General features: G+C 46.1%; 1 protein-coding gene across 3 annotated transcripts in view; it reads left to right on the forward strand.

The window, feature by feature from the left end:
* Nucleotides 1-22,167, forward strand: part of PIBF1 (progesterone immunomodulatory binding factor 1) — an 848,309-nt gene that overhangs the window by 636,713 nt on the left and 189,429 nt on the right. For all 3 annotated transcript variants that reach the window (XM_085622002.1, XM_085622001.1, XM_085622003.1), the window contains exon 16: nucleotides 11,701-11,785. In XM_085622002.1, the coding sequence (XP_085478128.1) occupies nucleotides 11,701-11,785 (85 nt within the window). The remainder of the gene's footprint in view (nucleotides 1-11,700; nucleotides 11,786-22,167) is intronic.

A 22,167-nucleotide genomic window follows, 5' to 3' on the forward strand; every position in this document is an offset into this window, starting at 1 on the left:
ACAGATATAAAAAGTATATCTGGGAAGGCTCAGCCTACTTTTATGAAAAAGGTTCGGGGATCTTGATATTAAAATTGTCTCAGGATGCATGTTAGAAATGGGATACCTGGTTGGCTGAGGTATGCACCCAAACCAGGCAGTAACCACCACTCTAGTCAAGGTAAGCTAGATGCACACTAAAAGATAACCTGTGTTCACCCTCTGGTAGCTTGCCACAGAGCAGTCGGGCTTATCTAAACAGCCAATCCATAATGTTTTTATGCAACACACACACATAGTAACACTCTGAATACACCACAAAAAGACTCCACACAGATTTATAGAAATTGATTATTACATTATAAACAAAACAAGACGAAAAAGACAAAACTCCAATGTATAGAAGTTGAGTTATTGAATTTTAAAGGAAAAAATGCAGTAAAGCACTTAAAAGCAAGTAGCGCTAGATGGGTAACTTTAGGTTGGGCTGGACTGGGGCCGAGTCAAAGATCGGGCTGATCGCAATAGAGTGCAGGCTGGCTACAGGACCCACGCAGGCCCCAGGGAACAAATTACCTTTCCTAGTCGCAAACAGCAAGATGCTTCGATCGTCACCACGCAGTGTAGGCAATTAGTCAATTCTGAAGATGGGTGCCGGAATCAAGAAATCAAGAGGCGTCATAAAATGCACCGTATTCTGCCATGCATGCGAGGGGGTGCGTTGATCTCAATACATCACTGGCGATACGCTGTCTGATGCGTCAATCTCTGGAGGCAAAGCGCTGGTTCCTATGCAATGCATCGATTTTACTCCCGCAACCAGGTCAATGCACTGCTTCTCTTACACACAGCCAGGAGATGCATCGAAATGCCTGTTGCAGGTATCTGGGCCACTTCTAGTGAGCCAGGCACAGCAACAGGTTGTAGAGACTTTGAGTTTCAAGCAACTGGAGGCAAGCCAAGAACCCCTTGGAGATCACTTGGAAGGAAGGCAGAGTCCTGCTCTCCTTCAGCATAGTTAGAGAGCAGCAGGCAGCAAACAGAAAAGCAGGCCTTACACATCAGCAGTTCAGTTGAGTCCTTTAGGCAGCACAACAGTTCGTCTGGCAGAACTTCAGTTACAAGTCCAGTAGTGTCTAATTTTAGGGGTTTAGAGTCTTAGCCCTTATACTAAAAAATGCCTCTGATGTGGGGGGTGACTTCAAAGCAGCTCTCTCAAGTGCACAAGTATCCCTTTCAACACATTCCTGTCTGCCAGGCTATCTCTGGGGGGTAATCAGTTCTTTGTGTGGGGACAAGGACACTGCCTATTCAAGTGAAGTGTTAACCCCTCCCTTGCCCAGGCAAGGCCATCAGAATGCAGATGTATGCATATAGGTACTCAGACACACCTATTCTTCCTGTGTTGTGGCGTCTAAGTGAATGCACAAAGTGTAGCTTTCACCCGCCCCAGAAATGTATTGGAGACATGCTGTCAGACACACAGAGAAGTAAGTGCAGAGAAATGTCCACTTTCTAGAAGCAAACACAAAGATATGATGGACGGAGCACTAAAACATTGCACCCAGTCACCCCCAGACCTGGATTGACTCCATCATCGTTCTATAGCTCTCTTCGCCACCCCAGTTCAGACCCAGCCATATGCAAATCAGTCTTGACCCTGTTCCTCATGGAAACAGTCCAGCCCGAACTACCAAGCCAGGTCTTCCCTGGACCAGAAACAAGCATTCTGGGACCAGTTTCTGGGTAACACCCCTCATCAGCCAGGCTAGCTTCAGTCTAGTGGCAAAGTGAGCAAGGGGTGGTGAAGTGAGCTAACGAAAGATGATGGATTCAACCCAGATCTGTTACTGGGGTGTGTGTAAAGTTTCATTGCTCCGTCCATCATCTCCTTGTGTTTGCTTTGTCCGCCATTAGTTGGTAGGGTATGCCCAGACGTGGGTCCCTTGATCACTTTGCCACTGTTGTGCTTCCACTGGTCTTTCTCGTTGAGCATTATTTGTCAGTAACCCTTGCAGTGACTATTCTGCCGGTCCTGCTCTGTTTTTAGGCAATGATGCACCGTAGGCTTCAGCTGCTGGCGCTGGGAAAATCAAGACATCCAACGGGTCCTTCTCCTTGTCTTCTACTGACTCTGAATTTTTAGATGTGATATGGGGAAACACTGAAGTGGTAGAGCAGGTGGGATACTATCTCTGACCCTATCCCTCAAATGGGTACTCTGGTATTTTAATCTCTCGTATCCTGCTTTTGAAACTCCCCTTTGCATTTGTAAGCTTTCATGAGCAAAGTTGGGTTTTAATAAAATTGGCACCAGACTGGAAGATGTATGTATCACTCAACTTTACATTGTAAGTTCTCTGACATTTAGTGACAGGCCGCATCCTGGCATAAAGTCTCAACAACATATTGTACTCGTTGATGTGCTGGCACATGGTGTCCAGTATTTAATAATTAATGTAATTTCTACTGGCATTATAATCAGTAACTGGAATTGTTTTCTTGTTTAGTGGCACAGAGTATCAGGCACGGCTACAGTATTAATGGACACGTTTGTATGCTGTGCATCCTGTGTTTCGATAAGATGTACAGTTTTTTGACGGGCTATTAAATGGTTTGCTTCTATCGAGAAATTATACCACTGTGTATTGTGGCGGACAGAAGATTTGAAATAAATTAGAACTCCCTGCAAAACCATTTTCTGACCTATAAATTCAGAAACTAGTTTTGAAATTGCATCTTTGTGTCCACTTTTTATTTCGCACTATTCTTGGGGGTTGACACCTCCAAACTGCTATATTGTAAATTGAGCTTGCACTCTACTTTCTTTTGCTTGGTGCAACATGGACCTTCTATACAAAACACTATGAGTTGAGGAGATAATTTGGACTATTTTTTGCCCAGTGGGGAGATTGGATGCGTGAGAATTATACTCAATAGGGACACCTTCTGCAAAGGATCACACAACACACTACTGGTTCCAGTACGTTAACGCTTCAACTTTTATGGCTGCAGCTAGGCGTGACCTCTTTTATGGAATACAACACCATGCAGTCATTTTCCACCTCTCTTGCCAGACATACCCTTAAAGCAAATCCTGTTTACTTTGGAAAATAGCACGGTTTACTGCTAATGAAACCTCTTCAATTCACACACTGGTTTTAGATAGAATCATCACAATCCTAAGTTTTAGACCGGACAGCCGTAGGGTGTTCTTCCCCCCCAAACTTTCACTCATATACAGGGAATAGTTCTTACGTTATCATGTTGTCAGATACAAAATAATTTGTGTTGAACAACTGAATATTGAAAGAAAATGTGTATTAGTGCAATTATTTTAAATATATAATTTACATATGCTGTTTTAAGCATGTAAAAATACTGCACTTAACGGTACAGACTTTCTGCAAAAAAATGTATATGTATTAAAGACTCGGGTAGTAGGAACTTGATTTAGCCTAGTCTTTGTTGATATTATAGAAATATGCAGTGATTGGGAAGCAGTCAACTTTCAGCAACAAGCCACTGGAAAACATTGCATTTTGCAAAGAATACTGAATTTAACACAATGACAGGAGCTGAGCATGCCTCACAAAATTCAACTCTGAGGCTGCTTACATACATATTTGTTTCTTTGTAAGCTGGTGGTCTAAACATGCATCACCTCTTAACCTCCTTCTTCTGAGCTGTACTTTGGAGTCTTTTGAGTAATCAGGTTATGAGAAGAAACAGAATTTCCTTTTTAAAAAAAAAAATATTTTTATTGTTAACAAAACAACACCACAGATTTTCAGGTATTACAATCAAGATAGTATAGTGTTCAGTGGCGTGGTACATACAGTTCAGTATTGTTATGTAAAATCATTTCTGGTCAGAGATTGCTAGTATGTTAGGGTTCTAATTCTTCTGGGGATAACTGTGACGGTAATTTAGGTGGTTCACATATATTTCCCCTATATTCGTTCCATTTGCCCCATATTTGCGTCCATTTTCTAGGACAGCCCCTTGATATGTAAACTGTTTAACATGCACCAATCCATATCATCCTCCCACTCCCTCAATGTCGGGACCGTACGTACTCCCCATTTTCTTGCAATGTTCCTCTTGGCGACCATCAAACCTAGCGTCACCCATGTTTTCTCATTACTGCCCAAGTCCGTTGGTTCCCATATATTTAATAAACACCGCTTTGCTTCAGTTGTTATTGTCTTTCCCAAGACTTCCCCCAAACGTGAGGCAACTTTACTCCAGTATCTACCAGTATACGGGCATTCCCATATTATATGAAAAAATGTGCCGTCTCGGCCACATAGCCGTTTACAGCTAGACTGGTCTCTGTATCCCATATTGACCAATGTTGGCCCTGTAACATAGATTCTTTGCAGTATTTTCAGCAGTACCAATTTTAGTTTAGAGGATATTGCCCCCTCCCTTGGAGATGCTACCGCTTCCATCCATTCTTCTTCTTCTAATTCTGCTGAGTCGCCTTCCCATTTTGCACAGAGTTGTGGAAGAGGATCAGGTGAGTGATTTACCAATTTTAGATATGTCAGGGAGATTGCTTTCTTGGGCATGTATCCGTCCAAGAGCCTATCCTCTAGAGGAGAGGCCACTGGAGAGGTCTCTCCTTTCAGAATTGCTGCTTGCAGAGCATGCCGTACCTGCAGATATTGGAACCCCTCAGTGCCCGCTAATTGGTAGTTTCGCTAGAGGGCTGTGAAGGGTACCTCCTCTCCCTTTGCCCAGAGTTGGGCCGCCCGAGAGATCCCTATCATATCCCATTTATCAAACCCCTTCGCTTTCCAGAGGGAACCCAATTGTTCTGCATTCCATAGTGGGGTGGTCTGCGTTATAGTCTTTGCCCATCCCATACATTTTGGGATCGAGTGCCACACCTGCACAGAGTGTTTTGTGGGACCCATCAGGTGGAATTTCGTGGGCTTTGAATATAATGCCCGTGTGTGGTTGCTGCCGGGGAGTAGCCACCTATCCATAGCATAACCCGGATCATTCTGTGGTCGATATATACCGTGATTAATGGCCGCTAGTTGTGCCGCCCAGTAGTACTTTTTGATGTTTGGTAAACCAATTCCTCCATCATACCAACCTTTCACTAGTTTTGGGAATGAGATTTGTGGCGGACTATTTCCTCAAAGTAGAGTTCTCTGTGCATAAAATATGATGTGGGGCGAGAGCATGTGAGTCTTGGAGAATGTATAAAAAGCAAGGCAGCGACATCATTTTCAAAAGGGCAGCTCTGCCCAATAGCGACAGTGGAAGGGACTCAGTCGCGGTAGCAGGTTAGATGCATAAAACAATTTGGTATCTCTAGTGATAAAGATTCCTAGATATTTAAACTCCCCGTCGCTATCCTAAGCTGGTACTTTTTTGACCGGGTCGGTGGTCTCCCCTTTAGTACAAAAATTAGTGATTTTGCCCACTTGATGGTGTACCCAGAGTATGTACCAAAATTAGTGAAGATGTTAAGAACTCTATGCAGGGATCTCGTTGGGGAGGCCAAATATAGCAAAATATCGTCTGCATAGAGCAATATACGGTCCTCCCAATCTTCGGTCCAGCTTAGCCCTCAAATGATAGGGTCCCGCCGGATCCAAAAGGGTAGGGGTTCAAGTGCGAGCGCAAATAACAGCGGGGACAATGGGCACCCCTGTCTCGTGCCCCTATGGAGATGAAAAATGGCTGAGTTTTTGTTATTGACTAAAACTTGTGCCGGTGGGTCAGTATATAAGAGTCGGACCCAGTTAATAAACTTAGGACCAAATCCCAACCTCTCCAAAACGGCAAAGAGATATGACCACTCTATGGTGTCAAACTCCATGGTAGTGTCTAAAGATACCACCACTGCGTCTTCCATTATGGTGTCCACCCTTCCTATCACCGCGGGCACTCTCTGTAGATTCAGGGACATGTTTCTTGACGGCATGAATCCAGACAGGTTGGGATGGACCAGCTCATGGATAACCCGGACCAACCAGGTGACTAGTAATTTGGCTAGTAGTTTGGCCTCTGCATTCAGCAGTGATATTGGTTGATACGATGTGCAACTATTTTTGGGTTTCCCATCTTTGTGTTTCACTACCAGGGTGGCTATTCTTTGGTCTTGTGGAAGGAACCCCTTCTCAAGACTCTCCATGAACATTGCCTTGAGATGAGGGACTATTTTATCTGGCTGTAGTTTGTAGAGCTCTATCGGAAGGCCATTAGGGCTCATCACCTTTCCCCTCTGGAGAGAACGAATGGCTGAGCTATTTCGTCTGGTACAACGTCGCTCTCCAGCAAAGTTTTCCCTTCTTCTACTAATACCGGCATACAAATTTCTGCCAGTAATTCTCTAGTTTCCACCTCTTGCCTGGTGGTCCTAGATACGTAAAGTTGTTCATAGTATCTGGCAAATTCGTCTGCAATGTCCTGTGGGTCTGTAAGGTATTCCCCAGTATCTGTCTGTTGCTCTGTACCTAGTCTGCTCGCTAATTCCCTCTTATCCAACCAAGCCAGTAGCTTCCCCGCTTTGACCCCTAGCTCATACACTCTCCCTAGTATGTGGCTAATCATTGTTTTGGCTGTCTCTCTCGCCTCATTTCTATACTTCTCTTTTGTCAGATTAAGAATGTATGTCTTGTCTTGCTCAGTGGATGTGGTGAGTTCTTCTTCTAATTTCAATATATCCTCTTCTAATCGAAGTAGTCTAGCATGTTCTCCTTTTTTTCCCCTGAGATCTGGGAGATTGCATGCCCCCTTATTACTGTTTTAAAAGCTTCCCAAAGGGTCTTAGCCAATTCAACCAACCCTTCGTTCTCATTAAAATAATGTTCTATTTCCTGAACTATTTTCAATTTAATTGTAGGGTTTCGGAGATGCCAAGGGTTTATTGAGGCCACCCTGGTACAGCCACCCTCCCTAAACTCCATTTGCATCCATATTGAGGGTGGTCTGATATTCCTCTGGCTAAGTGCCTAATCTCCTTAATGCTCCCCACTTGCGCTGCTGGAGTGAGGATATAATCTATACGGGAGAGGCTATTGTGGGCCCCGGAGTGAAATGTATATTGTGTCTCTGCAGGATGATGTACTCTCCATGCATCCACCAGTCCCATGGCATCCAGAAATGTGGGAGATGTAGTTGTGATGAAGTCATAACTCTGGGGGGATAGCGATCTAGTGTCCCCGAAACAACAGAGTTAAGGTCTCCCCCCATCACCATTCTCCCACTGGGAAACACTAGCAACACTCTCCCCAGGTCTCTGAATATAATTTCCTGTAACCTCTGCTGTAATTACAGTGACATAATTGTCAGCAACTCGCCTTCCCATTGGCCAGACACCGCTGCATATCGCCCCAGATTATCAGTGTAGACCTGGTCTATTGTCATTGGGAAGGTGCGTTTTTTTCAGTATACCCACTCCCCTTGAGCCCGTTGTGAACCTAGAGTGTGCCACTAGTCGATAGCCCCATCTAGCTAGGGCCTTAAACACGTTTCCTATTAGTGTGTCTCTTGGAGAAAAACTACCTCTGGGGCATGTCGTTTAAGAAATTGCAATATGATTCCTCTTTTAAGTTTGTCCCGCAATCCATTTACATTCCAGGATATTAGCTTAAGTTTTTCTCACTTGTGATGCTCATGATGATACTCCATATTCGCTACTGGGGGGGATTCCCAGCTGTCTCCCCATTACACTAGCAGTTAACCAAGAGACCTGGCCATTATCGATTATACTTGTTGCACAAACTTCTCACCCACTGTCCTTTCCTTCCCTAGAATCACTGTATGTGAATCTGTGACCAAATAAAAACACAGTAACAAACCCCCCAACATTCCCTGCTCCCCCGCACTCTGGGCCCGAAACTGTCCATATTCCCAATAGTGCAAAGTGCCTGTCGCCCTAACTACGAAACTAACTAGAAGGTTAGGGGGGTGGATTGACTACTCCTGCCCAATGGACCTCGCTCTGCCGCTGCGTGTCCCCAGTTAACAGCATTGAAACATTTATCATATACAAACAGAATAACTTAGCACATAAAATGTCCATTTAACCTGTTCGGTGTATCCTCTCGATGCTTCCGCCACCGGGAGAAGAAATTTGGACCGGAATGTTCTTAGCCAACAGTTCTTGTTGTGGTAAGACGCTTTACTGATGTTTGATTGTCTCTATATCATTGCACGTTGTGATCTTTCGCCGGTCTCTAGCCCTCTAACCATTCTTGCGCCGCTTCCAGAGAATCAAAGAACCAAGTTTTACAATCTGCCTCAACTCTCAGCTTTGCGGGAATAACATTGCGTATCGAATACCTTTGTCTCTTAGCAATTGTTTCACTGCTTTGAAGGTCCGCCGTTGGTGTTGAACCGCAATGGGGAAGTCTGAATAGAAAGACAGTTCACTCTTTTCAACTGTGATAGGAGGGTTGGCACGAGCCATTTGTAAAATGGTTTCTCGGTCTGTGAAGTTGAGGAGTTTTGCGAAAATTGGCCTTGGCGTGGCACCCGGCTTGGGCCTTCCCCAGGCACTCTGTGTGCTTTCTCGACTGTGAAAAATTTTGATAGGGTTTTGAGTTGGAGATGGTTCATGATTAAGTCTTCCACGAATAGGTCGGTGGCCGGTCCCTCCGCTCATTCAGGGACCCCTATAATTTTGACGTTGTTGCGTCTCGCACAACCTTCATAGTCATCCAGTTGGGCATCTATTTTTTTCTGCGCGGTTTGAAATTCCTCAATCTTTTTATGCATCTGTTGAGTTTCACCACTGAGCTCCTTGGTTACCACTTCAATGGTTTTCACTTTCTCGCTCGTTTTCTGTAGATCAGTTCTAATTAGCGTCATTTCAATAGATATAGTGTCCATTCTGTGTTCCAGCGATGTACGCACCCCTGCAATGGCTGCCATGACATCCACTAGCATCGGCTCTTCCTTAGATGTGTTTGGCCTCTTCTCCGTCTCCCCTTTATTTGCTCCCTCCATCTCATCTACTTTTTGGGTGGTGCATTTATCCAACTTGGTCTGGTTTGTACTTTTTTGTCCCTTTGTACCAGACATGGCACAGTTTCCAAAGAGGAACCTTCCACTCTGGTACTCCTCCTGGTACCTGGTATGCTTCTCGCACTACTCTGAATAGGTCACACAGGACGCTCCCTGACCACCATTTTATTAGGGCCACCAGTTAACGATCTCACTGTCCAGTGTGCCCCAGCGTTGCCCCAGTTCCAGTTTGTACCCTCACCTGCTGAAAAAATATGTGGCCTACAAACCACTTGTTTTGACGCACAATTGCTGTTCGCTGTGCCAAATATGTGTTTTGGTGTGGAATCAGTACACTTCATGTGCTTCAAGTGACAAGCTGGGCTTTCTTGCCCCCGGGACTTCTTACTCCCACTGCATCATGTTCCAGCGCACCATATGTATGCCACCTCACTGTAGCTTCAGGAATTTTTGCCGCTCGGCCTGTTCTCGACTCCCCTACACTGGGCTTATCTGTGCAGGTGCAGCCTCGGCCATTCAGCGTCATTGCTCTCTCCCCTCAAAGGCCGTATTCATCAGGCTGCCGCTACTCTCAGAGATTGTTCGGCTGAGCCCAGTAATTTTTTACTGCATCACCAATCCGCAAGTATTCCTCTGTTTTCCCTGGTGGCGGGAGGAGGGAGGGAGGGAGGAGGAGGGAGCCAGAGGGACACTGTCTATTGCCTACTGACCTCCGGGGGCCCGGTTGTGCAAAAACTCATCCGGGGCGCCGTCGAGACCAGATTACAGCGGCCACCCCTCACGGAAGTCTCGGTCGGCAGCTTTCAAACTCGAGCCTATGGATTCCAGGCCCAATCGGTATGCGGCTCCTCTTCTCCAAACTTTGGCGCCGGTGATTTCTGCAACAGCGGAGCCACAGCGGGTGCTCAGCTGATACTCCGCTGCACTCCTGGGGTTAAAACCAGATCAAGTAACGGATATTTTAGGCGGATTTAGGCCATCGGCGTCAGGAGCTTCACTGCAACGCAGCCATCGTGCTCAGTGACCAAGCCACTCTCCCGCCAGAAATCCCTTTTTTGATACTTTCAGGGTGGGTGGATATATCCCCCTCCCATCCACCCACCCACCCTGAAACTGTCAAAAAAGGGAATTCTGTTTCTTCTCATAACCTGATCACTCAAAAGGCTCCAAAGTACAGCTCGGAATATATAAACGTCTTCAGGGTTACAAAGTGGACAGAGGACCTGTTACTATATATACATATATAGTAACAAGTTCTCTGTCCACTTTGAAACCCTGAAGACGTAAAGTGAACGGCGCTCTGTTAACAGGACATAGAATAGGACATGTTTACGGTTTTGTCTAAGCAGTAAACTCCTTAATTCAGAAGTACATAAACCAGTACCTTCTTCATGTGTTTACCGCCCAGACTGCAGAAATAGCTTGACCATTCTGATGAGCAATGCTCACGCAGTTGTAAATAAATATACAGTATTTTCTCACTTGTGCTGCAACCTCATCCGAACAATTATACTGAGTGATGAAGGACTCAGAAACCATCTACCCCAAAGTCAAATAAAAGTGGGTACATTATAAATACCGTATCCATCTAGCAACATGAATACTTGGTACAGAATTAAGTAATGGCATATTCAAATATTAGTACTTACTGAGATTTTTAGTTAAAATTAGTACTTGAATAATTTGATTTAGAACTTCCTCCTACTGTAAAATATCTGCATGAATGTTTGTCAAAAATAACATTGATAAAGGTTGACTAATGAATGTGACGTATAAATTATACTGAAATATTAATATCTCAAGACCTTTAATATTTATGCTTTCAACAGCCAGTTACGTTAAAACATTAATTTCTGTAAAGAATGTTTTTATTGCACAATCTTCGATCTGTTAATGTTGCCCTCTACAGAAAGCAAAAAATACCGTTAGCCATTTCTGTTACAGGGCAGATTGTTGTGCTCAATTTAGCTGAAAGCTTTCATTCTTTCCGTTTGTCATGTAAAGTGCTGTGGCACTTTGATTACTGTTTTGGTTAACTAATGAGCTAGGTGAACAGTCTGAAATGTTTTTTTTTCCACTTAGTCAGGTAGAAATGCTCTCCGTGCATCTCAGCTGAAACGCTGTATCACCGGGTCGACGATTCTCCAAATGCAGCTTTCTTACAGCTGCCCATGCAACCATGTTTATGCCTCGTTTGCCTTAAATGTTTAGAATCCTAGAACCTGAGTCATTTACTGAGGACAGAAAGAGATCCTTACATTGTAATGTAAACATACATTTTAGATTACAGTCTGATTATTGTAAATTAAAATAAATGCATCTTTTTTGACAACAGATAGAACCTCAAAATGTATAATTGAGATCATTCCAAAATTATTTAAAATTCTAAAATTACATTTCAAACTCGTGGATGATTACATTGCCATACCTTGGTCATACCAGCGTCTCGGACAACTTAAGTGTAATAATAGAATGCTTGTTGGTTTCGCTGGAAGAATGTCTTAACACCAAGAAGGGGGTCTGCAGTGACCACTGCTGAACTATTCAGTAGCTGTTCACAGCAAATAGCTAATCCTACCCAGGATGGACAGGACTTTTAACCTTTACCACTCTGCAAATCCTATTTTAACTTTTGCATGAAAAATACAGTAGTAATATCCCTGTTCTATAATCCAGACTGATAAGTGTTTATTCTTGATTTTATTACATAAAATTATGCTTTGCTTACAGCGAGTTAAATCAGGAAAAATCCACACTGCTGCGCATGAAAAATCAAATGGCGGCAGACTTGGAAAGACTGTTGAATCATCGTGAGGTAGGTTTGTTTTAATGTCGCCCCAAGAAGTCATTTTATGATATTAATAAATCTTTGTAGCTTTGTGTTCTTGTCCATGTGTTAACTAGATTATATATTGTTTTCTAAATCAATCAACAAATGATGAGGCGTTAAAATGCATTTTGAGAGTAGACTAAAAAACGTATATTAGTCAGTTGGTTGCTCAAAGGTTTTTAGAATTTTTGAAGAATGTTTTTGTCACGTGGAGTTTAGAGCTTCATTGCTTGGAGCACATGAATAAGACGAGCACCCTTCCTAATCAGCATTGTGAGTATGCGCAGGAATGCAGAGTTAGTTCAGGTCCACCTGCTGGTAATTGTGTGTAGATTTTCCTAAATTCTGCAAATCCAAACCTAATTCTTGAATGTTATTCGTTTGTCTGCTTTGTGTTCCTTTTATAGAGAAATTGACTGGATCATTAAAATGTGTATTTTATCATACATGTAAGTAAGAGTGTTAATATATAGCTGACGTAGTTATGCTAATATTGAATACAGTGATCAACGATAAAAGTGACACTGGTGATATTGCAATGTACCATCGCAGCAACATTTCTTCTATTGAAAATAATTCGCTACATTACCACCAGTCTAAAAAAATCAGACCTGGTAAATTTAAGGTCAAGTGAAATTTAAAGATTGTCATTAGATCATTGATTTTCTATGAGTTTACACGAGCTATAAAAGAGTCCATGTGGGGTTCTCCCGAGATAAAGTGTGTGTGGTGCTGGAGCAAGAATACGTTTAAATAAAAACTCATTTTACCATCACACAGGCTTATCCCCGCTATGGAAATTTTTGCCGCTTCTCTGGTCGACAGACACAATTGGTGTTCTCTTGGGCACTCAATCACAAGAGTAACCTCAAGGTATTTTTAATTAATCTGGATCCCGTATCTGTCCAGTAGTTTTTATTTAATAACTCCCTCCTGTCAGGGTCTGTCAGGAGGTCGAGTCTGCCCTGGTGGTATTCTCCTACCAGGGTGGGGAGAGGTTTCCGATGATGAAGCACGACACAAATATGTGTGTGAGGCTTCCTCCTCCATGAGGATGGTCTTTCCTGATTTTCTGACCGGAATTCTGTGACTTCCATACTCTGGACTTGGACTTGTATCCCTCAAAATTTGGGAAACAATCAATCGTTTTTGCTTGTTCTTTTTTGTAGAGCTAACCTTCTCTTGTTGTGATTGAGTGTCTAACTAGGGAGGACGTACGGTGGGTTGGCCTCCCCCTCTCCCTATGTGTGTTAAAAGGTGTTCGCTTGGGAACCGGATCACTCCTCATCATCTAACACGACTACAATAGTTCTCAGACAACAATATTAGTTTTGCCACTTCTTTGTAACAAATTCGATTCTTGCAGAACACTTTCTCATGCAGGACTACTTTCCCACACTTTTATCAAAAGTCCTAACCTACTAAACCTATTAAACGTCCAGTTTCAACAAATGAAAAAATTATTATTAAGACGCTGTTGTGCCAGAGTAACGCGGTCCCAATCTTTGAAGCACACAACGTTTCCAATCTTCAAAGATTGGGACCGCGTTACTCTGGCACAACAGCCTCTTAATAATAATTTTTTCGTTTGTTGAAACTGGACGTTTATGATAGACACAATGGCCTAATAGCCCTAACGAAGTTCTTAAAAAAGAACGAAACGCGTTAGCTGTTTGGTGTATATTTCGTTACTGGAAAGAAGAATAAAGAAATTTTGAACATTACAAACATTGGATGAACATTTGTAAAGTTGATTGCACCACATAGTCCAAATATTTATAAACAATCTATAGTGGGCAAGATACACACTAAAGATAACCTGTGCTCTCCCTCTGGTAGCTTGGCACAGAGGAGCAGGCTTATCTAAAGAGATAAATTGTAAAGTATTTGTCACACAAACATACACTATGAACACACAGACACGCACATACTAACACACACACACACACACACACACACTAACACAACGAAAACACCATAAAAACACTGCACGCAGGATTAGTAAAATATATATCTAAAAGAGACTACTAGTTATAGATTCCTTACCTTAGAATTACCCCCAGGCATCAGACTGGATCTGGAGAAATTTTTTATTAGCAGTAATTCTGAGTGTCGGTATGTGGCGTCGGTCGACTCCGCGTTCATCATCGGCATCGTGATCGCCGAGATGACGTCGTGGTATCTACTTAGACGCCACCCCTGCGCACTGACGTCAGTTCTTTCTTTTTCCGCGCCAGCCAGCGCAGATCCGGAGGGAGCGGTACCTCTAGTCACTTTTTGACTGTCAATTTTCGACTTTTTGTCGACATCTTTTTCGAGTCTTTCGACTCCTGGTGCACAGGATGTCAAATCGGAGGAACGGCTTCAAACCTTTCGACTCCTTTCACAAATTGATGTTGGTTATGGACCCGCATGTTGTGTGCCTGTGGTGCCTGGAGCGTGAACACGACCCAAAGTCGTGCTCCGACTGTCGGGCCATGAATCCGAAGTCTTTGCGGCAGCGGTCCTGAAAGCTTCTGGAGGCCCGGCAGTCCACTCCGTGCCGCTCGAGGTCCCGGTCGAGAGAGAGGTCGCGGGACCGGTCGCGGAGTCACCACCATCACTCCTCTTCGAAGTCTTCGTCTTCTGGTAAGTCGAAGCACAAAAAAAAAGCCAAAGAAGCACTGTCGCTCTTCGCGTTCTCCCCATCTGTCGGCCGACGCAATGCGGGATGCGGAAATTCGTCATCCTTTGGCTCCGTTCGCGGAGCCTACTGGGTCGACTCCAAGCTTCCCTTCCTTCCCGGGAGCCGGAGCGACCCCGGCCCAACTTCGTAGTTTTTACGAAGCCCTCCACTCCATCTTTAAGCAGCCCGACTCCGCCGGCGCAACTTCAGGCCTGTGGACTCGGCTGGGGGTTCTAGGCCTTCAATGCCGGCGGCTTCGGCCCTGGTGCAGCAGGGATCCATGCCTGGATCCAGATCAGCCTCGGTCGACATCACGACACCTCTTCTGGTGCCGAATCCATTGGCGACACCTTCGCCCCCTCCGACGCCAGTTGTGTCCCAAGCTGGCGTCTACCCCGGCCTCCTGCTCGACTTAGACACATGGCTGTTACCGGCACAGACTCGTACTTTTGTACCAGTGTTCTACCCTGGTGTTCCTTAGCGCCCTGAGTGGCAACCAGAAGAGGGTGAGGAGGCCTGGAAGGGGTCTGTTGGCCCTTTAGCAGACCAGTTGGACGAACTGGACTGGAGAGAGGTGTTGGGTGAGGCCAGTGGTCTGGACACCTCTCCAGACCTTGGCATGCTTTCTCCCCCTACCGTGGCTACGGAGGAGGGAGCCTCTTATGCTGTGGTGTTCCGTAGGGCGGCTGAGGCTCTGAACCTTGAGCTTCCTACAGTGGCTGTCAGGACCAACCTCCTGACCGAGGTGCTTCAACCGGCAGCGGCCTCTTCGGAGCCCCTGCTGCCGTTCAATGAGGCCCTCAAGGACTTCCTTCTGGGCACTTGTTCCAAGCCCATCACAGGGGCCCCTGTAGATAGGATGATTGCCCAACGCCACCGCCCGGCCCCGGGCAACCCAATTTTCATCTCCCAACACACTACCCCCGAGAGCTTGGTGGTCCAAGCCTCAACTTCCAAAGGCGCGTTCCCTACTGCTCCATCAGATAGGGAATCCAAGAAGCTGGATCATCTTGGAAAGAAGATGTTTTCTTCTGCCAGCTTAGGACTGCGGTCGGTGAATCCTGCATGTCTCTTGAGCTGTACATTCAATCTGTGTGGGATACGGTCGCGCAGGTGCTGCCATAGTGCCCGGCGGAGGCCCGGGCCTTTCTCTCCTGTGCAGTGGTTAAGGGTAGAGATGCAGCGAAGTTCACCATACTATGTGGGCAGGACGATTTCAACATTGCTAGCCCTGAGATGCTCCTCCTGGCTGAGGTCCACTGGCTTCTCGGACGATGTCCAATCGACTCTCTTGGGCATGCCCTTTGATGGCCGTTGCTTATTTGGTGACAAAGCGGAAAATGCACTCGAGCGCTTCAAGGATTCTAGGGCTGCGGCCAGATCCTTGGGCCTCGCTACCACCTCTCGCCCCTTTCGTGGCTGCGGAAGGGGTGCCCCACCACGTTCCACCCAGAGCCACAGGCCTGCGCAAGCTACCCAGCCTCTGCGCAGCTGGAGACCCAGCGGCGTGCATCTGGGGGCCAGCGGGCGGGTCAGTCTACCAGCGCCCTATCTGCAGCAGCCTCCAAACGTTCCTAGTCCCACCTTTCAGGGCCACCAATTGCCAGTGGGAGGTAGGATTCACCATAACCTCCCCCACTGGCACATCACGTCGGACAGGTGGGTTTTTGCAGATAGTCCGAAGGGGCTACTCCCTCCCCTCCGAGACTACCCCTCCCTCCATGCCACCCACATTCCATCACATGTCAGAGGATCATTTGTCCCTTCTCCGTCAGCAAGTTACGGCTCTCTTGGCCAAGGGAGCTATCGAGCGAGTTCCTGTGCCAGAAGTAGGTCGTGGTTTGTTATTCCCACTACTTCCTGGTACCCAAGAAGGACAAAGGCCTGCGTCCTATCTTGGATCTCAGGGACGTCAACCGCTTCCTCCAGAAGGAGAAGTTCAAAATGTTCACATTAGCTCAGGTCTTGTCTGCCCTCGACCCTGGAGACTGGATGGTAGCGTTAGACTTGCAGGATGCCTATTTTCACATCCCCGTCCTGCCTACCCACCGGCATTACCTATGGTTCACGATAGGCCACAAGCATTTTCAGTTTACCGTGCTCCCCTTTGGCCTTACCATCGCCCCTTAGGTTTTCACGAAAGTGATGGCGGTGGTCACCGCTCATCTGCGTAGATCAGGCGTTCCAGTCTTCCCGATCTCGATAACTGGCCGTCTCCCACCTCCAGACTACGGCGGACCTCCTACATTCACTGGTGTTCAATATCAATGTGCCAAAGTCACACCTGATTCCCTCTCAGAGGCTCCTTATCATCGAGGCGGTTCTAGATACAGCTCAGTTTCGGGCTTATCCTCCGAGCAGCGAGTCCGGGATATTCGGGCTATGATTCCGATCTTTTAGCGTCTATCCCGGGTTTCGGTCAGAATGGCGCTGAGGCTGCTTGGCCTCATGGCCTCCTGCATCCTGCTGGTGGATCATGCCAGGTAGCATATGCGGGCTCTGCAGTGGGACTTGAAGTTCCAGTGGGCACAGCATCAGGGGAATCTTTCCGATTGCGTCCAGATCTCGGTGGGCACTGCACACCAGTTGCAGTGGTGGCTAACGAACCAGGATTGGGTCAGTAGCAGATCCCTCTCCCTTCCATGACCAGAGTTCACAGTGGTGACAGATGCATCACTTCTGGGGTGGGGCGGCCACATGGGGAGGTGGAGATAAGAGGCCTCTGGTCTCAGGCGGAGTCCGGGATCCACATCAACCTTCTGGAGTTCCGGGCAATTCATCTTGCACTGAAGGCATTCCTTCCCTCTGTTCGGGGAAGAGTAGTGCAGGTGTTCAACGACAACACCACTGCTATGTGGTACTACAATAAACAGGGCGGGGTAGGGTCGTGGACCCTATGTCAAGAGGCTCTCCGCCTTTGGACATGACTGGAACATCAGGGCATGTCTCTGGTGAGTCAACACCTGCCAGGTTTCCTGAATGCCAGGGCAGACGAACTCAGCCGCAGGTGCATGATGGATCACGAATGGTGTCTTCACTCAGAGGTGGTGCAAGGTCTCTTTCAGCAGTGGGGAGAGCCTTGGTTACATCTGTTCGCCACCAAAGAGAAAGCGCAATGTCAGCAGTTCAGCACGTTGGAATTTCCGAGACTGCACTCGCTCTGCAATGCTTTTTGTCACGAGTGGAGTTGCGGTTTTCTATACGACTTCCCGCCTATCCCACTTCTTTCCAGAGTGCTGAAGAAGATCAAGCTCGACCGAGCCCAAGTCATTCTTGTGGCTCCAGATTGGGCACGAAGAGTCTGGTATCCCGAGCTATGGCACATGGCCATGGATCCTCTGATCAGACTGCCTATTCGGGAGGATCTTCTGTCGCAGCAGCAGGGGACTGTCCTCCACCCGAACCTGTCCAGCCTATACCTCCTTGCGTGGAGACTGAGCGGCAACAGTTGACAGCTTTCGACCTTCCTCCCGAAGTCTGTAATGTAATCTTGGCAGCCAGGCATCCCTCCACTAAAACTTTATACCCCTGTAGATGGAACACATTTGTGGCATGGTGCACAGCTAAGGTTGTGGATCCCCTTTCTGCCCCTGTATCAGATTTTCTCCTCTTCATTCTTTCATTTGCCCAGCAGGGCTCTACTCTGGGCACCCTCAAAGGCTATCTTTTGACCATTTCGGCATTTCTTCAGCTTCCTGATCAGCTTTTGGTTTTCAAGTCCCCTATTGTAAATATATTTTTTTTAGGGCATTACTCGCCTCTTTCCTTCTATCCCCTTCGTAATGCCCCAGTGGGACTTTAATCTGGTTCTAACATACCTTATGTGTGCTCCTTTTGAGCCATTACATAATTGTCCTCTCAGACTCTTGACTCTCAAGACTGCTTTCTGGTTGCCATCCCCTCTGCTCGAAGGGTGAGTGAGCTTCAGGCTTTCTTCTAAACCTCCTTTCCCTGTTGTTAATCCGGACAAAGTTGTCCTTTGAACTCGACCTTCTTTCCTTCACAAAGTGGTTACCTCTTTCCGCAAAGGACAGACCATCACTTTGCCCACCTTTTTTCCGCCCCTCATCCTTCCAAGGAGGAAGAGAGACTCCACTGTCTGGATCCAAAACAGTCGCTATCTTTTTATCTGGATCGCACAAAACAATTCAGGGTGGAAGATCAACTCTTTGTTGGTTATGTGCGTGCCACTACTGCTTTGGGACGAGGAACCCCCTCAGTGACATCTGCCAGGCAGCCACTTGGGCATCCCTGCACACGTTCACAAAACACTACGGCCTGGACAGTCAAGTTCGGAGAGACTGCTTCTTTGGCCGTTCAGTTCTCCAGGACTTTCTGCTGTGAACTTAGTTCGCAGACCCACCTCCGGGGTTGGTATTGCTGGGGTGTCTATTCTAAGGTAAGGAATCTCTAACTAATAGTCTCTTTCAGATGAACAAGTGACTTACCTTCGGTAACGATATATCTGAGATATATCTAAGAGACCTATATTAGTTATAGATTCCTTACCACCCCACCCATACTCCCCGTTCTGCGAACTGACTTCTAGGGTAATGGCTCTGCGCTTCTGGCCTGGAATGTCGTGTAAAGAACTGACGTCAGCGCGCAGGGGCAGCGTCCAAGTAGATACTACGACGTCACCCCAGCGATCACAACGCTGACGACGAACGCGGAGTCGGCCGGCGCCACCTACCGACACGCAGGGGTACTGCTACGAAATAATTTCTCAGGATCCAGCCTGACGCCTGGGGGTAATTCTAAGGTAAGAAATCTAGAACTAATATATGTCTCTTACAGATGTATTGTTACCGAAGGTAAGTAACCTGTTCTATATTTTTACGAGTAAAATGACAAAAATCCAATAAGTTGAACCGGAGTTATGAGTTTTTAAAGAATAAATCAGAAAGTCGTGCTTATAAGCCAGCAGTAGATCGCGATGGAGGGCAGACCAGCTACAGGACTTGCGTAGGTCATGCTGAAAAAGTACCTTGGTTGGAAGAAGTTTTGAAGACTCGATCCGCGCAGGTGAGGAAGGCTATGTCGACGAACCCCTTTATGATGCATGCACTGCGTCATCGTCTGGCCACGCTGCCCCTCATCGTCGAGCCGCACTGTTTGTCATCGTCAAGCTGAGCAGTCCGTCGAAGCAATGTTGTCAATCAGCTACGGTGAAGACGTAGAAGAGCAATGCATTGGTTCATCAGCGCAAAGACGAAACTGCATCAATTTTGTTGGTTCTGTACAGCAGAAGTCACATTTCAAAGGCCCAGGACTTGATTGGCACCACTTCGCGGAACTCACAGATGGCAGAGTCCAGGTGCTGTTGCAGGATGAAGAACGACTTTGATGGCCCTGAGACTTTAGAACAGGGGGCAAGCCAGCAAGCTCTTGGAGTCACTCTGGGTTCAAGTGAGATGGGTCCAGTCTTGTCATCAGCTTGGCAGAGTTCAGCAGGCAGAATTGCAGCACAGCAAAGCTGGAAAGCAGTTGTTCCAGAGCAGCAGTCAAGCAGAGTTACAATCCTTGTAGCACAGCAGTCTTTACTACTGGCCAAGTTCTTCACAGTCACGGTAGTGTAAGAGCCCCAGTACTTATACCCAGTTCTGCCTTTGAAGTGGGGATGACTTCAAAGCAGAACCTTGAAGTGCACACAGGCCCTTTCTTCCCAGCCCTGACTCCAGACTATCAGTAGGGGTAATCAGCCCTTTGTGTGGGAAACAGGACACTGCCTATTTAGGTGTAAGTGTCCACTCGCCCGCTCTCTTTATGGCCAGGGAAGAGCAAACAAAATGCAGATGAGTTCTCTGTCACACCCACCCTTCCTGTGTTTGTGTCTGCCTAGGGGGAATGCACAAAGTTTAGGTTTCACCCACCCCAAGTGTGTATTGGAGACAGGCTGCAGGCACAAAGAGCAGTAAGAGCAGAGAAATGGCCACTTTCTAAAGGTTTATAGACAAACAACTGCCTTTACTAACTTGACTTAAACCGAACAATGTTCGTGCTCCGACAACTCAATTAATGGGATCACCATTTATTTTCATCATTATCTATGAAATGCTGTGTTATTTTAGATAATTGTCATCAACAGAGGAACAATACCCTCACAAATTGAATCAATTTGCATTCATTGTGTAGCCCACAGGGGTAGAGCACAATCAGAACTCATTGTTTGGTTAAAGTCAAGTCAGTATTGGAAATTGTTTGTCTATAAAGTTTCAATGGCCTAGTTTTGCTTACGTTAAACAAGCCCAACCTCTTGCTATTGCACACTAAAAGTGGCATTTCTAAAATAGTAATGTTAAACCCAACTTTACTATAGCAGGGGATTTCTCATTACCATTCCAAAGATCTAAAACATGAAGCAGCTATTCCTTTCTGATCAGGAACCACAGCTTAAAGGAGTTTTAAGGAAGTCTCAATGCTAACCTATGAGAGGAGTAGGCCTCACAGTAGTACAAAAACAAATTGGGTGTTGTTCACTCTCAAGACATACAAAACTTAAAAGTACATGTCCTACCTTTTACTTAAACAGCACCTTGTCCTATGGACTACCTAGGGCCTACCTTAGGGGTGACATGTTTAATAAAAGGGGAGTTTAAAGCTTGGCAAATGGTATTTAAAGCCAAAGCAAAGTGACAGTACACTGCACACACAGGTCATCCAACGCAGGCCTGAGACAGATTTGAAAGGCTACGTGTGTGGGTGACACAATCAGTGCTGCAGGCCCCCTAGTAGCATTTAGGTTATTCGCCCTGGGTAAATGGTATACCCCTATAGAAGGACTTACAAGTAAACTAAATATGTAATTTGGGTATACTCCAATGTCACCTTGTTTAGGGGAGAAGTACATGCACTTTAGCACTGGTCAGCAGTGGTAAAGTGCTGAGAGTCCCAAGGCCAACAAAAAGAGGGGATAAGCATTCAACAAGTTTTGGGGAAGACCACCCTAAGGATGACAGGTCGAACAATGAGCATGGAAAGGTCAAGAATTTAACATTTTGTGTGTACTTCAGAAAACTAGTGAATGTGCTTGTCAAGCAATATTGCTTTAGCCAGTTGAGGCCTAGTATGAGTAAATGTATGATAACTCAACGTCTGAGCATACCCTGCCATCCTATGGTGAACAAAGCGGTACAAAAGGGGGTGGGGATGGACGGAGCATCAGAACCAATCAAACACTCACACCCAGGGTATGCTCAGACGTTGAGTCCCTTGCTCACTTTGCTACTGGATTCAAGCAAGCCTGGCTGAATACGGCTGAAATGCCAGAAACCGGTCCTAGGAAGCTTGTTTCCGGTCCAGGGAAGGCATGGCTTGGCAGTTCGGGCTGGACTGTTACCATGAGGCACAGGGTCAGACTGATTTGCATATGGCCATGTCTGAACTGGGGTGGCAGAGTGGGCTAAAGAACGGTGATGGATCAAACCCAGATCTGTTGACTAGGTGTGAGTGTTTGATTGGTTCTGATGCTCCGTACATCACCACCCCCTTTTGTACCACTTATAAAAGTGGCATTTCTAAAATAGTAATAACAAATCCGCTTTCACCAATAAGCAGGATTTATTACTACTATTCCAAACATACCAAACATGGCTACGCTACCCTTTTCATATCGGAAATTACCACTGAATTACATATCAGGGAATTCCCAATGCAAGCCTATGAGAGGAGCAACCTCACAGCAGTGAGACACCAAATAGGT

Source organism: Triturus cristatus, chromosome 8 (genome assembly GCF_964204655.1).
Source record: "Triturus cristatus chromosome 8, aTriCri1.1, whole genome shotgun sequence".
NCBI classification, from domain to species: Eukaryota; Metazoa; Chordata; class Amphibia; order Caudata; family Salamandridae; genus Triturus; species Triturus cristatus.